This window comes from Dermochelys coriacea, chromosome 2 (genome assembly GCF_009764565.3).
Source record: "Dermochelys coriacea isolate rDerCor1 chromosome 2, rDerCor1.pri.v4, whole genome shotgun sequence".
Lineage (NCBI taxonomy): Eukaryota > Metazoa > Chordata > Testudines > Dermochelyidae > Dermochelys > Dermochelys coriacea.
In genome coordinates, this window is record NC_050069.1 from 98,639,470 (window position 1) to 98,658,084 (window position 18,615).

The 18,615-nt window shown below is 40.7% G+C and overlaps 1 protein-coding gene across 3 annotated transcripts in view; it reads left to right on the forward strand.

Moving 5' to 3' along the window:
- Positions 1 to 18,615, forward strand: part of DOK6 (docking protein 6) — a 439,116-nt gene that overhangs the window by 282,738 nt on the left and 137,763 nt on the right. For all 3 annotated transcript variants that reach the window (XR_006278942.1, XM_038391994.2, XM_038391991.2), the window contains exon 5: positions 6,657 to 6,846. Coding sequence is in view for 2 of the 3 variants with exons in the window: in XM_038391994.2 (XP_038247922.1) it covers positions 6,657 to 6,846 (190 nt within the window). In the remaining variant the exon portion in view is untranslated. The remainder of the gene's footprint in view (positions 1 to 6,656; positions 6,847 to 18,615) is intronic.

The following is an 18,615-nucleotide window of genomic DNA, read 5'->3' on the forward strand; positions in this document are numbered from 1 at the left end:
GGGCTATAACTAACAAGAAATGTTACTACTTGCAGATGACAGATACTGTGAGTGAAAGAGCTCTGTTGACTACCTGGAAATGATCCAAGTAAAGTTAGTATCCCAAGGACTGTAGTTTGAGGAACATTACTTTCAAGATTAAGACTAAGAGCTAGATTCACAAAGAAACTTAAGCGTGGTGACACTGAGTATCACTACTCCTAACTTTTAGGTGCCTAGAAAATCACTGGGATACACAAAAGACTGTGTTTGGTGCCTAGGTTCCCTATATAATGAATAGGGAAAGAGAGGCTCCAAGAGTGGGAATCACAAAAGCTAGCATTCTCGGTAACTCCTTACCTAAACTAGCCAGTGGGAAGTGCCAAGCTGAGAGATGTGTGCTAAGCCCCACCCATCTTCCAGAGATAGATATTTAAGTCTGGGCTGCAGGGAGGTGCATTCTCCTGCTTGGGATTCTCTGTTGCAAACTCTCTCTTGGTGTTTGGCACCTATGTCATTTTTGCAAGAATCCAGGGGCGAGTGTGGGGAGTTGAGCCCAATGGTTAGGGTATTCAACTGGGCCTAGTTCAAGTCCTTTCTCTGCCTGAGGGGGAGAAGGAGTTTGAATGGGGATCTGCCACTTCTCAGGTGAGCTCTCTAACCACTGAGCTATAGGATATTCTGATGTGATGCTCACTCAGTCTCTCCTGTTGAAGCCACTAGCCCCCGATTGCCCTTTTGTTGGTTACCTGAAAATGGAGAGGATATACAAAAGGCTAAAGAAAAATTTCTATTGGCCCAGTACTCAAAATGAGGTAAAGAAATACTTCAAGACTCATGCCAAATGGCAAAAGCGAAAAAAGACTGTACATCTCCACAAGGCTCCTTTGCATCCTTTACCTGTAATCAAAGGGTTGTCATGGCTATCATAGGGTCCCCCTACCCAAGCCAGCCAAGGGAGAAAAATATTTATATTAGTTGTGGTGGATTTTGCCACCAGGAATCCAGAAGCATTTCCTCTTTCAAATGTGGAAGTTGAAACAATTGCTAAGGCACTGTTTTCTGTATTCAGCAGGATGGGCTATCCAAAAGAGAAGTTATTAGACCATGGGTCAGATTTCACGTCCTAGCTGTTTGGTGAGCTACGGAGGATGTGTGGGGGTAAAATAATTGAAATCTGTCCCATCCCATTCAGAAACAAATGGAGTAGATGAGAGGTTCAATGGAATCCTAAAATCTATTCTAAAAATCATGTAAACAAGAAGACAAGTGACTAGGATGTAATGTTACCCAGTCTGTTGTTTGCTTACTGTGAGGTGCCACAAGAGTCCATGGGGTTTGCCCTATTTGATCTCCTGAAGAAGGAGAAAGGTCAGAGGTCTCCTGGATCTGATTAGAGACTCCTAGGAGTGTGGCACTGAAGCAGAGTGGGGAACTGGTTACTGCATATGTGCAGAAGTTCGGGGAGGCGGGGGTTAAAAATCCATGATGGAAATAATGTAGCAAAACCTCACTAAAAGCCAGGCAGCTCAGAAAGAATGATATAATTGCAATACCTGTAATCAGTCATTTCATGTGAGGGATTTGGGATCGGTATTACTCCCTGTAAAAAAAATACAAAATGCAGAACTCATGGGGGAGGGGGCGTTTGAGGTGATAGAAAGGGTTATCGATGTTATCTACAATGTACAAAGACCCTGTAGCAGGGTTGCACCACGGACTGTGCATATAAATGAGTTAAAAGCTTATCACAGTCGTGAAGCCACTGTAAACATGATATGCTGTGCAGAGGAGGACTGTACGACTCTTAATGATTTAATGGCTGAATGCCATAGTGATACACCACTAGAGAGCATTAATTGATATGAAGGGTTAACCCTAACCAAAATAAACAAAGATTATGGCTATGATGCAATGGCACCAGCAGGTATTTTCCAACAGGGCTGGGCTGACTCACAAATTGGTCCATCAGATTAACACTGCAGGACCACAGCCTGTGCCGAGCAGATCATACTGAACATCTGGTAGAATGAAGGAGCAATTCCCTAAGGAGATAGCTAGTATGGTAGATGTGGCAATAATTACAAAGTCAAATAGTCCCATGGCTTCTCCAGTTGTTATGGTTCCCCAAAGGGATGGGACCATACGATTTTGTGTTGATTATAGGAAACATAATTGTTTCAGATGCATAGCCTATACCCAGAATCAATGATATACTAGACTCTTTGGGCAGAACAAAATTCCTGCACACCCTGGTTTTGACAAAGGACCATTGGCAAATTATTTTAGACAACCCTACCAATCTCATTGCTCAGAGAGGTGATGTTCCTACAGTGACAGAAAAACCCCTTCTGTCGCTGTAGGCTGTGTCTTCACTACGGGGCTATACTGGCATAGCTACAGCACAGTAGTTATGCTGGTATAGTCCCTGTAGTGTAGACATGGCCTTAGAGGTTTTTATGGTTGCTGCCAAATTTCTTTCTTAGTCAAAATGCTTCATTTAAGAAATAGTCTTCCCCTTTATTTTGCACTCTGAAGATCATTGTTGGTTTATTTATTGACACTGAATTTTTTTCATCAAGATAAAGGACTTCTGTTCTCGAAGGCCTACGTTCTGGACTGAATCACATAACCCAAGTACCTTGCTCTGTGCTGTTCTGCTCCATGGAGAGATGGAGTAGGGAATGCCTGGCTGCATGCCCTCTGTGGCGGAATGATAGATGCAAATAGCAGCAAATTCTCAGGCTTTAGCTCCAACAGACCATGCTCTGCCCACAGCTCACCCTAATGTCCACAGGGCAGTTGTGAAGCTGAGCACCATGCCACTCCAGGGATGCTCCCTCAAACTGGTCAGAGAACCTCATAAACATTAACGAGTTTATCCTCACAATGTAAGCAAGTATTATCTTTCCCAATTTTACAGAAAAACAGAAACTGAGACACAGAGTAAGTAACTTGCCCAGAGTCATTCAGGGAATCTGAGGCAGAACTGGGGATTGAGCCTCAATTTCCTAAACCCTAGCCAAGGATTTGCCTCTGAAACCCAGTTTTTCCCCTTGACTTCACAGAGAGACTGTGCAAACCTTCCCCAGCAGATTTGACCCTAATTTGTAATTCCTTGCATTTTTCTTCAGAATTCATTTCCCCCCCAATTTCCTGTTGTCCACACACTTTCATAAATTTTAGTTACAAAATTGTACTCTTAGTTAAAAAAACAAAACTGAAAATCTGTAAAAACAAACAACATTTGTTCCTCCAGTACATATGAATAACTTCTGTTATTGCCAGCCTGAATAAGTTCCTATGGTTCCACTTGGTTGCATTGCAGCTGATGTTCAGTTTAATCAGACACATTTCCTTTCAATCCATGACACCTTACCTTAAACACTGACCTTGAATGCAGATTAGACAAATGTCTTCTGACAATTTGAGTATATCATGTTTCCTGAATGCCCTTATGCAACAATATCCTCAAATAATTCCAAGAAGTTAGGTTTCTTTCTGTGAATATTTTGGTAGCTTTTAAATGATGCTAAGCTTTTCTCTGTGAATTCAAAGTTGTGTTTGTATATTCTAAGTGGAAACTAAACCAATTGGCTTCTATTTTTCATATGTCCTTAGACCCTTCCTTAAATAATAGCATAGTGCTTGAAATTATCCCTGAAAATTAAAATCTGCACAAAGTGACAAACCTTTCTCCACTGGTGTTGGTGCCATTGTGACAGTGCAAGCAAGGGGATTCTGCTACACAAGAAAGGGACAAAGTTTCAGGGAATGTACATTCCCCTGTTCATCATGTAGCACAATTCCAGTGGGGCTGCTTGTGTGGCTGCACACAGTGAGTCTAAGACTGGGGTGGGCCAGAGAATCTGCCGTTACACAGATTATCCGGACCTTTCATTCTGGTCCAGTTCAAAGAGGGGGAGGATGCAAGGGCCTGAAATAGGCAGGCCATTCATCCAGTTTTAAGATGGACAGTTCTCTTTTTCTATGGTTTGTCCCCTGTCCGCTACAGAGACAAAACTGAATGTGGTTTCGTCCGGTATTATGGAGGAGGGATGCCATTTTGAAGATCATGCTGCTCCACCCGACCAGCATGACTTTGCACAAGCCATGTGCAATGTCACACTGTGGGGGAAGGATAGTGTATTCTTCAAAATGGCATCCTCTGTGCAATGTGACCTCTCACACATTGTGTGTGCAAGGTCACAATGGCGAGAAAGGCCTATACCATTCCTGTAAGTACCAGAATGTCTCATATGTTGGGAATTCAGCAGTAGCAACCCTCGCCAGGAATGGTAATAGCATAACAGTACAAAACTAAAGTCTAGTGTGTAACTAAATCATAACAGTGTCTGTTATGAAGTAGAAGTCATGAGGCTGGCTAGAAATCCATGCCCACAATCATTTTTGTTAGCCCATTTGTCAATCGTTTCTATTATCTCACTTTCACACTTTTCCTTCCCTCCTCTATCTTTGGGTTTTGCATAATGCCCATCATTGTAGTATCTAATCACTGAACAATGTGTCCATGTAAAATTCTAATACAAAGAGTAAGTAAACTATCATGATGTTCTCTAGATTCTTCACTCGGTAGTCTGTGTCTAAGGGCTTTTTATCCAATGCCAACTGAAGTCAGTGGAAGACTTTTCATTTATTTCAGTGGCATTGGATTAGATCTCTACTGAAGAAATCTCTGTGACCAGTAAGGGAAATTGTTTGCAGTGATTTTAACTGCTAAGCTATTTGTGCTATCTGTTAAAGGACTGTCACTAATCATTGGGGGGGGCGGGTTTCACATATGGGACTTTAGTCATAAAGTACAATTTACAGGGCTAACACCCATTAGTATGATTCATGAGAAATGGAATTTAAGAGAAGAGGTTGGATGGCCAGAAGATTGAGTGAATCAACAGGGAAGGCACTAATGGGTCAAAATTAAATGGACTGAGACAGACTATCATTGGGGATGACAAGTTTACTTATAGCCACGCAGGGTTGCAAATCTTACTGTACATGCGATTGTTCCATGATCACTTTAATTCCTTAACCAAACTTGTGTTCATTTCTGCCCCTACACTTTTTCATTAACCTGGATGCTCATTTACAAGTTCTTCCTTCACTGATCTGTCAAAAAGTGTATTTAACAAATGTTGAAAATACAGTCTGGTCTGTTGGCATACACACATAACTTAGGTCTCTTTTGACTGATATATTTAGTTATATATAGAGAGAGATATTTACTCTCTTTACAAACCATCCTTAAATGAGTTTTAATTCCTTTCATATTTATATGAGGACCCTCCCAATGAATGTCTGCCCAAGATTGGATTTTTTAAAAAAAAAATGTTCTGCACCAAACCCTTGCTCCTTTATTAATTTTTGAAGGCACTTTTCCTAATTGGCCCTTATACATATGTATATATTTCCAACCGCTCATTTATAGAGTGAATATTTCTGATGCCCTCTCTTGAATTGTTATTTTATTCATAGGTTTGGTCTTTTTAGCACCCTTAAAAGCAGCATCACAAAAGTGTAAGCGTATGACCTAGTTCCACAAGTGCTAGGAAATTCAGAAACAAATCTACAAACTGAGGCTGACATTCTGCCCTGGATCATACCATTGTGCCTTGAGAATTAAAACATAACCCAGCATTTCCAATATTTGCACCTTAAATTTTAACTGTTATTCTGTTTGTGTGTGTGTATGTGTGTGTGTGTGTGTGTGTGTGTGTGTGTTTATATATATATAATATAGTGGCAATAAACTACAATTTGATTTAAAATTCCCTAACTAGCATCATGGGCTTTTTCCATCCATGTGACTAAATGATGCTTTATATCATCTAATAATTTTTCAAAGCTTGCCTATTCTACTACATTGTTGAGGCACTTTTTAAAAGTGTTGTCTTCTCTTTGACCTTCTACCTAATGTATTAAAACATCTATACTATGAAATGACAGTATATCTAGTAACAACTTTGGAAATGCCTTCACAATATACTGTATAACCACAGTAAAATGTAGTTCTATACAACAGGTGGGTAGTCAAACATGCATGTCTATGAATTGCCCCTTACTTGGCTAATGGGCATCTGAGCACACAAATAAAAAAATTGTCCATCTAACCAGACCTTTATGTGCAGTTAACAGATATGCACAAACAATTGGGGGTCTTCATACAAAAAACAATTTTATGTGTAACAGTTGCACAGATATTTTTTGCCAGTACACCTGTTGTTCTATGCCTTGAAATGTTGATCCCCTATATTGTAAAGGATCCTTCAAAGTTGTTAGGTCAGTGTGATTCTCCATCTATTAAGAAGTTAGCTAGAGGTGCCCTCCAAAAATGGAAGGTCAGAGTTTGCACACACATTACTGAGGGGAATGATCTCTGACAAGGTTAAAGTTCTTTAGTACATCTTGGGAAGTCATTTGTAATGCTGTTCAGATCTCAGTGAGCTGTGTTTGTAGTAGTACTGTATGTAAAATGCCTGGAGCCAGATCCTTCACTTATGTAAATGTTATGGCTTCATTGACTTCATTTAAATCAGTGGAGGATCTGACTCATGATATCTAAAATTTCTGTAGTCAGGCAAGTTGGTATTATGTTAATTTTTCAAATTAACTCTCATTTTCACCAGATTTCCCTCTCGTTTTGCTTTTTTCCTTCCTAGAGCGATTCAACGTATATCTTATGCCTACACCAAATTTAGATATCTATGGGGAATGTACAATGCAGATCACGCATGAAAACATCTATCTCTGGGATATCCATAATGCCAAGGTCAAGCTGGTCATGTGGCCTCTGAGTTCTTTGAGGAGATATGGTCGTGACTCAACGTGGTTCACATTTGAGTCTGGAAGGTAAGAGTTAAGGAAGTGTGGCAAGTGGGAAGAAAATGCAGATCACTCCATTGTTCAATTACTGGGAATAAATATTGTTGCCATGGAAATTCTGGCTAATAGTAACTAACAGTTACCTACCTATGCCTTGATTTTGAAGATAGCATTATACTGTTGGAGGGAGGATCCACTGACATGTGGAGAGAAAATGTGATTCTTGAGAGGCAGATGCTCTAAGTTAGGCTATTCCATTTTTTTGAGTGAACAAGAAAGAGTAAATGCTACCTCCCGTTTTGTATATTACTTTTCAGAATGCTTCATGTTCAAAAGGATTGCATCATGCTTAACATTTAAAAGCACTGAAAAAGTATGAATGCTGCCCTTTTGTTTCTATCCAGCTTATTTCCATTTGTACCATTGCTGGGGCGGTCTTTCAAATAATGGGAACTGTGTTATCAGATTTGAGTATTAGAGATGTGGCTATGCTCATGAAAGCTAGCAGGATATGTGTGTGCATGATGCAGAAAAATTAAAATCTGGTGAATGTCAAGGTGTTTTCTTCCTGTTATATGAAAAGAAAAAACAACACTGACCAAAAGGTGTAGGGTTTGTCTAATGCACTTTGCCATGCGATGTAGACAAGCCCTAAGTCTTTTTTACAATTTCTTTTCAATGATAGTTATGTCCTTATAGCTATGTGCATCAGGATTCATTTTTACAGAGGTTTTTTTAGGGTGCTATTTTCTTTCCTTCACATTTTCACCATTAAGAAACTTAATAGGATTATTCCAACAAAACTGATGGAAAAACTACAATGGCTGACCTGTGGTTCGGTTATACTTCCAACAGACCAATTAGTGTGAAATAATTCAGATGTAGGTTTATAGAGAAACTGTTCTCCTCCAAAGCTAATAGACAGAGTAGTAAGTGCATTCTTGGGTGTGATTCGTTACAGAAACCGCTTAACAGATGGCAGATTTTAAAGTGGTTATATTGTAAGATTACCAAAGGCAGAAAGGGTAAGAAAAGTCGGAAAACACAAGGTAAACATCTATAGTTATTTGATGCCTGTAGCACTATAGCATTTTCTGCAGACTTCCTTTTTTGTCCATTAATATCATGTTTAATTAAAAAAAAACAGCTGTCAATGGGGAGAAGGCTACATTCACTGTGCTCAGGTTAACCATACAGCATAACTTTGTGTATCTGGCATTGCACAATACAGCCCAATGCATGTTTCATGAGTTGCATCACTGAGAACAAGAAATCTCTCTGCTAAAATCTGATATAGCTCTAATTAAAGTCACTAGAAAGAGAATTAAATTGGGCTTTTAAATAAGAGACAAGTCCTATAACTAGAAATGATCCAAAAAAAGTGATGAAATATTTTTCTATTGAAAAATGTTGTTTTGTTGAAACTGAAATGTTTTGCTAAAACATATAGGTTTCAATGAAAATTTTGTCAGGAAAGTTATTTGGGTCCAGGATGGAATTGGAGAAAGAGGGAGACCTAGCCCAGAATACCTAATTTTCTGGCGTTTGGGGCACTCCCCTGGGATGTGAGAAACCCAGATTCTTATCCCTGCTCTGGCTGATTTGTAGCAGGGAACTGAACCTGGGTCTTCCACATCCCAGGTGGGTGCCCTAATCATTGGACTATGTGCTACTCTGGGACTGGTCTGTGTCTCTCTCTGTCTTATTTTTGTCATGAAAAAATTGAAGAGGTCTTGTTTTCATTCCACATCAGAATAAAAGTAATCTTAAATCTCAATCTACGCTTCATTTTCTATGATCTGATCCCTCCCTTGGTTCTATCAGAGTTCCTTATATGTGGATTTGCTCTGGCACAGAAAATAGGGAGGTAAAATATCTGACTACAGAAAAAGTAGTGCCTTTAATATCATAAACCTATGAAATGCAACACTGATGCACTTTTTAAAACCTGTCCTTGGCTTTATTTTATGGTTCTCCCTCCAGCATCTCTCTGAACATTATTATTGCTTGGTTCTTTGAGCTGTTCATCTCCTAATGCAGCAAAATACTGATATATGGTCTCTTATTAAAAGTGAAGAGTTGAGTCATGCCGTAAAAGGATGTTCACGGTAGTAGTGTTTTCATCTGAGGCATCAAAATACACACTATAATAATCTCTGTGTGCACCACTAAGTGTGAAGTACAGTATCGGCATCAGTCTCCCGGTGACTATTGAAAGCAATCCAGGAGATTTTAATAGGCTATTTTAAGAAAATGACATTATGTCATGTTGGGGGGGGGGAATCTACCGGAATAGCTTCAGTCAGAATTAGCAACCTTAAACTGGTAAGATTTAGGTAAGATAGCTGTAAATGAAGATTGTTGCTGTATTAAAAACCTTTTCTTTTATGATCAAATCTGGCCAGTATATGGGTTTAATACCTGGTCCACCTCTCCCTCAGTGTTAAGAGGATCATACACACTTGTGGTAACCAAGCTGAAATTTTCCCCAGACGTCTTAGTCAAATGCACACCAGTTTGGATTAAAACATAAAATAAGTTTATTAACTATAAAAAGATAGATTTTAAGTGATTATAAGTGATAGCAAACCGATCAAAGCAGATTATCTATTAAATAAACAAAAGCACAAAATGAGCTTAACATACTAGATAGGTAGGATATGAATTAGCACATTCTCACCCTGAGTGATAAACAGGCTGGTAGATTCTTAAGGCACAATCTGCCTTTTCTTTCCAGGTTTTCATACACAGGCTAGAAAACCCTTTAGCCTGAGATCATCCCCAGTTCAGTCTTTATTCCTCAGGTGTTCCCAGGTGTGTTGTTGTAGGGAGAGTAAGGTACCATCATGATGTCATTTCCCCCTTTCATATCTTCTTCCCACTTGCTGGAAAGCTCTTTTGCTGTGACCTGGGTCAAACAGTTCCCATTGTGTAGTGCTATCTCTGAGAGGTTTCTATTGTATGGAGTTCCTGAGGTAATTCTTGTGCTTGTGTGCATTTCTTCAATAAGCTACTAACATTGTTTGTCCTTTTTACTGTTGTACCTGAATGGCTGCTTTTGGATATTTTTAACCTCACAACATGCTTGAGTAACACATACATAGCCAAACTTCATAACTTCACATACGACGATAGCATATACAATCCAATGAGATATTAATGTCTAGTGGATCAAGATTTTTAGAATGAAAGTCACAAGGCATACTTTGTACAAAATGTATCCTAATTACATGACAAAGATGAATTTGGGGGTGGCAGGTTGTCACAACTTTGTTCTAGGAAAGCTGTTTGGTCACCTATATTAACCACTGGTCACAAGCTATCGAATGAAACACTTACAGGTGCCAAACCCAGTTGGACATGCACAGAAATTTTTGCTGGTATGCAGGGTGCTGTAGCCCCAAGTTCTGGTCTAAGAGTAGGAGAATCATAGGAGTAAGAGATGCATCCCAGGGAAGAAGAGGCCTAACTCCTGAGCGGATGCACTTAGAGAGAATCAAGAGGACTCAAGTACCACTAGCTCCATAACCATGACACACGTGCTTCCCTGAAATGCTTTTCTTTCTACTTGGTAGAGTTTCAGATGTTGGTATTTGAAGGATTTCTAAGTATGTCCAAGTATATTCAATCTACTCAGACATAAACATAAGAACGGCCATACTGGGTCAGACCAAAGGTCCATCTAGCCCAGTATCCTGTCTTCCAACAGTGGCTAATGCCAGATACTTCAGAGGGAATGAACAGAACAGGCAATCATCAAGTGATCTATCCCCTGTCTCTCATTCCCAGCTTCTGGCAAACAAGCTAGCGACACCATCCCTGCCCATCTGGCTAATAGTTATTGATGGACCTATCCTCCATGAACTTAAGTTATTTTTTTAACCCTGTTATAGTGTTGGCCTTCACAACATCCTCTGGCAAGAGTTCCACAGGTTGACTGTGCATTGTGTGAAGAAATACTTCCTTTTGTTTCTTTTAAACCTGCTGCCTGTTAATTTTCATTTGGTGACCCCTAATTCTTGTGTTATGAGAAGGAGTAAATAACACTTCCTTATTTACTTTCTCTACATGTCATGATTTTATAGACCTTTATCATATCATTATTAACTGCCACTACACATTGAGTGGATGTTTTCAGAGAACTATATGCAATGACTCTAAGATCTCTCTCTTGAGTGGTAACAGCTGATTTAGACCCCATCATTTTGTATGTATTGTTGGGATTTTGTATTCCAGTGTGCATTACTTTGCATTTTTCATCATTGAATTTCATCTGCCATTTTGTTGCCCTTGTGATTTATTGACATGAACTGTGACCAGGGCTGGCTCTAGGATTTTTGCTGCCCCAAGCAAAAAACTTTTTGGCTGCCCCTGCATTTTTTTTGGGCCCCTCCCCTTTCCCCAGCTCAACTCCGCCCCTTCCCAACCTCTTCCCCAAATCCCCAGCCCCGCCTCCTCCCCCAGGCATGCCGCATTTCCCCCCCATTGCTTCCTGCAGCTCCCCCCCCCGCAACCTCCCCCCCTAGCTCACCTCCTCTCCTCCTGCTCCCCTGAAAACGCTCCACTTCTCCCCCCTCTCTCAGGTGAAGGAGAGGCAGCGCGTTCAGGGGAGCAGGCATAATGGAGACAAGGGAGGGTGGAGTGGAGCGCAGGAAGTAACGGGGGGGTAGCGGAATGGCTCCCTGCCCCAGCTCACCTCCGCTCCACCACCACTGCTTCCCCTGAGCACGCTGCTACTCGGCTTCTCCTCTCTCCCTCCCAGGCTTGCCATGCCAAACAGCTGTTTCATGCACGGCAAGCCTGGAAGGGAGGGGGGAGAAGCGGAGTGGCAGCAGCGCGCTCAGGGAGCAAGCAGAGGTGGAGCGGAGGCAAGCTGGGGCGGCGGAGGCACATTTCTAGGGGTGGCATGGCTGGCGCCACAATGCTGCCCCCAGAAATGTGCCGCCCAAAAAACCTGCTTGTTTTGCTGGTTCCTAGAGCCATCCCTGACTGTGACCATATAGATCATTGTTGCAACCAAGGTCCTATAGTTGCACCAAATCTTGTACAAAGGAAGTCAAGTAAGGTGTCTATAGACAGGTTGTAATTTGCTGGATTATGCTGGCTGAATGTGTGTATCATTTTTGTATTTGAAGTTATGAATATTGGCTATTTACTTGTATCTCAATGCTGTTGATTCTAAGTAGCCTCAGTGAAGCATTTGGTCAGCTTCTTGAGAAAGGACTATTCTCAGTAAGTGCCCAATCAGGAAACACCTAATGGACAATGGACTTTGGGAGATGCCAATCCACATCTGAGCTTTCCTGGGAATGTTCAAACTAACATGTAAACAATGGCGTTGTCCTGCAAAAAGCTGAATCATTCATGGACACGTGACTTGCCCAGGTGGCTACAAACTCCATCTTGTTGCTGTGACTTTGCACAGAAGAATAAAGGGGTTTCCACCCACAAGAGAGAGAATATAAAAAGCCCTGGAAGCCTCTCCATTTTGTCTTCAGTTGGCTCAAGAGGTGGCCTCTCCACCCCAAAGAGATGCCTGAAAGAAACTGGAACAAAGGACAGTAACTATGGGGGTGTCAGTGATAGCTGGATCCATACTAGGAAGGAGTCTAGTCTGTGAAAGAAGCATATTGAGACATCTCTTAGGGTGAGATTTACCTGTATTCAGTTTCCTACTGTATTAGGCTTAGACTTGCATGTTTTGTTTTATTTTGCTTGGTAACTTACTTTGTTCTGTTTGTTATTACTTGGAACCATTTAAATATTACTTTTTATACTTCATAAAATCTCTTTTTGCTTATTACTTAACTCAGAATAAGTAATTAATACCTGGGAGAGCAAACAGCTGTGCATATCTCTCTATCAGTGTTATAGAGGGAGGACAATTTATGAGCTTACCCTGTATAATCTTTATACAGAGTAAAACAGATTTATTTGGGGTTTGGATCCCATTGGGCGCTGGCTGTCTGGGTGCTAGAGACAGGAGCACTTGTTAAGGTTTTTCAGTTAAGTCTGTAGCTTTGGGGGCGTGGGTCAGATCTTGTGTTGCAGCAGATTAGTGTATCTGGCTCAACAAGACAGGGTTCTGGAGGCCCAAACTGGCAGAGAAAAAGAGCTTAGTCTCAGCACGTCAGAGCACAGTCCCAAGGGGGTCTCTGTGACTGAACCCGTCACAGCCCTGTTCCCCCAGTTTTGTGAGATCCTTTTGTAACTCTTTGCAGTCTGCTTTGGACTTAACTATCTTGAATAGTTTTATATCATCTGCATATTTTGCCACCTCCCTGACTACCCCTTTTTCCAGTTCAGTTTTGAGTATGTTGAACAGTACTAGTCCCAGTACAGACCCTTGGGGGACACCACCTCTCACCATTCTGAAAACTGACCATTTATTCCTTTGTCTCCTCTCTTTTAACCAGTTACTGATCCATGAGAGGACCTTCCTTCTTATCCTATGACAACTTACTTTGCTTAAAACCCTTTGGTGAGGAATCTTGTCAAAGGCTTTCTGAAAATCTAAGTACACTATATCCACTGGATCACCCTTGTCCACATGCTTGTTGACCCCCTCAAAGAATTCTAGTAGATTGATGAGGCATGATTCCCCTTTACAAAAAACATGTTGACTGTTTCCCAACAAATGGTGTTCATCTATGACAGGTTTCAGAGTAGCAGCCGTGTTAGTCTGTATTCGCAAAAAGAAAAGGAGTACCCGTGGCACCTTAGAGACTAACAAATTTATTAGAGCATAAGCTTTTGTAAATGCATCCGATGAAGTGAGCTGTAGCTCACGAAAGCTTATGCTCTAATAAATTTGTTAGTCTCTAAGGTGCCACGGGTACTCCTTTTTTTTTTTGTTCATCTATGTGTCTGATAATTCTGTTCTTTACTATAGTTTCAACCCGTTTGCCTGGCATTGAAGTTTGGCTTTCTGGCCAATTCTGTAATTGTTGGGATCACTTCTGGAGTCTTTTCTAAAAATTTGTATCACATTAGCTATTCCCCAGTCATCTGGTACAGAATCTGATTTAAATGATACCATAGTTAGTAGTTCTGCAATTTCACGTTTGAGTTCCTTCAGAACTCTTGGGTGAATACCATCTGGTCTTGGTGACTTATTACTGTTTAATTTATCAATTTGTTCCAAAATCTCCTCTAATGACACTTCAATCTGGGACAGTTCCTCAGATTTGTCACCTAAAAAGAATGGCTCAGGTTAGGGAATCTCCCTCACCTCCTCAACCGTGAAGACCAAATTCATTTAGTTCCTCTGCAGTGGCCACACAAAACTGTTCTTTCATTTCTCTTTGTCTGAAGAAAAACTGTAATTAAGTGTGTTTTTCTTAAACACTCGTCAGGCCTTGAATCCATTTCCACAGCTGAGAAAACTTTAAGTTCAAGGGTTACACCATGAAAAGTGCTAAATTCAGAATAAGTGTTGAGCCACATTTCTATGTAATTTCTCTCCTTTTACTTGACCCCAGGTTGATGTATTAATTTTCTCAAGAGAAAATACACAGATTCCAGAGTTATGTGAAGCAGAAAGTTGAGTGTTTGATAGATATCTTTTATTTTTATGTCATTCTTCTACAGGCAAGTTTTGGAGTTTCATTGAGATGTCAGAGTCAGGTAACCCATACAGTAACGGAGGGGGAAACACCACAAATTCTTTTTGCATGTGGTGGTGGGGCATTTTTTTTTCAAATACCTCAAGTGAGAATAATTTTGGCCAAGTGGTTTAAAACCACTAATTGGAACTTTTTTTACAATGTTTCAAATTCAGCTCAGGTCTCTTCTCCCACTTTCTTAAAATAGTATTTTCAAGTTTTAACAATATTCTTTTAAGAGCGTAAAAAAAAAGGTTGTGGAGGAAATAGTTAATAAGAAATGTTGCATATTTTTCTTCAGGCTTTGTCAGTAAATACAATTATAAAATTTTACAATGATAGTAGGAACAAAAATGGCATTTTTTACAATTGAAAAAAGATGCAGTGTGGCAGCAAAGGAAGATTAATTATCTCTTAGTCTGTGGTAAAAGTGCCCTCCCTAAGGGTATGTCCAGCCAGTGAGTGTGTTCTTATTGTGTAATGTTTCTCTATTTTAATTCATTGGCTGCCAATATTGTCACTCAATATTCAATTGCAAGACTTGTGTGGTTGAAGTTTCTGCCAACCAATCTAACCTAGAATAAGCTCTGTCCTGCTCATGTGTTTGACTTAATTGTGCATAATAAACAGACTTTTAATCCTTTCTCCAAAAACAAGATATAAAAACAGCAATGACCTATTAATAACTGCCTTGTGATTGAATTCAGTAGCCTGAATGGGTATAAACTATCCAGGAATACACTTAGGCTGGAATTTACAAGAAGGTTTTTAACCATCAGAGGAGTGAGATTCTGGAACAGTCACACAATATGAATTGTGGGAGCAAACAACCTAACTAGTTTACCTTAAAGCCTGATGCATTTTCAAAAGGGATTGTATGAGGGGTTGCTTGCAGTGGGGTGGGCCTGAGCTGGGCAATGCTGGGAGTACCTTCTGGTTCATGTCTTATGTTCATAGAATCTCACGCTTCAGGGGGATTCAGCTGTCACCTGTAGGAAAGAAGTGTTTCTTCATCCCCGCCCCAGCTATATTTATTCAGTCCCAGCTTGCCCAACAGGGTAAAGTCTCAATCTCCAAAATAATAATAATAATGTCCCATCTTGCCCAACAAGGTAAAGTCTCAATCTCCAAAATAAACCCTGGTATTATGCACTTTGCCAGTGCATCCCACATTAGTGTCTATGAATCTGCCTCTGACGTCAACCAAGGCCTGCAAAATGATGGAGTAATAGCCTTTGGCGGTTTATATACTTGTACTCCTGGTGGAAGTCGCATGAGTCCATCAGTGGCCAAGGCACAGTTTGGAAATCCCATTCTCTCAAACCCAGCAATTATTTCAGGAAAATTTGTAATGCTCCCCACCTTTGGATACATCACTGTCCTGATTGACTTACAAGCCACCACAACAATCCCTGCAGTTGACTTACGAACTCCAAACTGATTAGGAACAGATGTATAGAAGTCTGGAGTAGCCAGTTTCCAATGGCCTTAGCAACCTGCATGGCCTCCCTCATATATGTTTCCTGATGATGAAGGGTCAGAGCAAGTTGATCACAAACCTCCAGGAATGTCTGCTTCTTCATGTGAAAATTCCGGAGCCACTGCTGGTCATCCCACATCCGCATGATGATGTTATCCTATCAATCTGTGCTTGTGGCACTGCTCCAAAAGTGTCAGACTATGTATGGGGAATGCACAGCTATGGCAGCAGGCGTGAGCAGCAGTGGGGGCTTGCAGCCTATATGCCATGCTGTTCTGAGAGGTGCCTTTGGCAGGTCAGAAACCACTGCCAAAATGCCAGAGATGCTCCGCCTGCTTCCCTAATTAGAACTTTCAGCATGAGCTGGAGAAATTGTTCCATCAGGTCAGGAACCATGTTGATGGCTCTGGCTTCTGGGAGCATGATGGGAGTGTGCAGATCCTAAATAGCTTGGCTGGATGAGTTGGTGGGCTCAAACCACTGAAAATGCTTCTGGTCAAGTCCTGAAGAATGGACAGAAAAGTTCTCCCCCAATCCACTATGAACAAACCCTATAGTGGCTACAGCTGGTGAGGGCACTAGGATCCCTGTGATACAATGGGATATGCCCCCAGAAGCAGAACAGCTGACTTGGGTCTGCGTAGTGCAGTACAGACATGCCAGCACATTTGTGTGGCCCGGGTTTACAACGCAATGGGGACTTTGAAATGCAGGCTTGAAACCCCTAGTCTGCAAGCCTGGATCCCACAAACCCAGGCTTATTGTGCAGTGTACACATAGCCAACTATCCACTAAGGGGTTTCTTTCATCTTCCTCTGAAACATCTGCTACTGGTCACTGTTAGAGACAGGATATCAGACTGGATAGTTAGTCTGATCCAATGTGGCAATTTTAGTGGAAGATTAATGTTAATAAATGTTTTATTTATGTATGTTGTGGGGGGTATATTAATTAATGCACAGAACCTTGAGGCATCCAGCTGTTCCATATCTTTACTTACATACACACACACAAGCCTCAATGTCCCTCATATTTTTTGGTGTCCTTGACTATCCATGGGAGTTTCTACAGTAGCATGTAAAGGGCCAAAACAAAATCTAGGCATTGTTTAAACAAATAATACAAAGACCATGCCTGCTCCAAGGAACTCACATTTTAGGATTTAGAAAATGTAGACAGATGGGATAGAGGAATAAGGTAACAACAGAAATAGGAATGTTTGCATAAATTAGTAGTCACTGTGGTCTCCATAGTCACAGTTGGCTACCAGCCTAACCAGTGCCAGATGTTAGTGATTTGTAGGCCTCTCCTTTGTTCATTGTTTGTGGTGAACAGTGTGTGCTGAATACTATGCTGTTAGATGTAAGAAGAAAGAGTTCTAAACAAACAGATTCTGTTCAGAACATGTATTTCCACCTTTCTGTACTCATAATTTAATAATCTTTGACTCTGGTATCTCCACTTTTCTTCTGTAAATCCATCAAAGCATCATCTTTGTTCCAGGTTGTCTCTGATATTTTACTGTGTTAGATGACTTGTAGCACTCACCCTCCACATCAAACTTGCCAAGGGACAATTCAATATAATGTTCTATTTCCACTTAAAGAACAGACATATTTAAAAATAAATTATCCCAGAAATGTTTGTTCCAAGCAGGGTACTTAGAAAAATGAAACAAAATTACCTTTTCTAATATTTCAGACTGGTTGGGCATTATAAAATTGTTGTATTAAACGGAGTTCTTCCCTTTGGAAGTATTGACCAGTGGATTACAGTAACCCTAAATAGTCTTCTTAAATTGTAAATGTTTATTTAACCAAAGGAGCACAGCATAGCATAAAAGTAAAAGAATATTAAAACAATGAAAGGTCCACACCCTTAGCTCTCTGACTTAGAGTCTAAACAGTGTCCTGATGGGGACCCCAGGAGGTCTAACTTTCCTCAGATTCCTTGTATGGTAGGCTCTGGGTTCTCAGACGTAAAAACCTGTCTCTGTTAGTTGCTCCTCTCTTGAGGGCATGTGTCTCTTTAAACCCTCCTGAGTCTCTTTGCCCTGGTTTTCATTACAAACGTATGTCAGTTTAACTACATTACTAAAGGATGTAGAAAATCCACACCCCTCAGTGACACAGTTATACTGTTCTAACTCCAGGACAGGTGTGGGCAGTGCTATATCAATGCAAGAGCTTCTCCCACTATCATAGCTACCACCTCTTGGGAGAAGCTCTCCTCTTGGTGTAGGTAGCGTCTTCGCTAAGCGCTGCAGCGAAGCAGCTGTAAATTCTGATAAATGTATTGATTCTCTCCGTCTCATAGGGACTGAGTCCCTAATGTCAAAACATGTCTGGCAGACTCATAAAGGGCCTGAGCCAGAGCATCGAAGTTAATGGTTCTTTCATTGCCATTCAAGTTTTTTCTGACAGCCTTCCCCTTCCTGGGTGCATTTCCTGCTATCAAACAATCCTGCTATTGAATTAATTCAATATGTGCATCCAGTAACGGTCAACACGTAATATTCATAAATGATCACAGGCAGCTTCAAATGCATCACACTATTTGTTTTGGTTATTTGCCAGCCTGATTACCCCAAAACTATGAGATGACTAAAGGCTGAAACATTAATCATTATTAAGAATGTATGCTGACCTAAAACTTTAAGACCGCTTTTTCAATGCATGTCAGTGCAAACAGCCAGACACTACACCACATTAT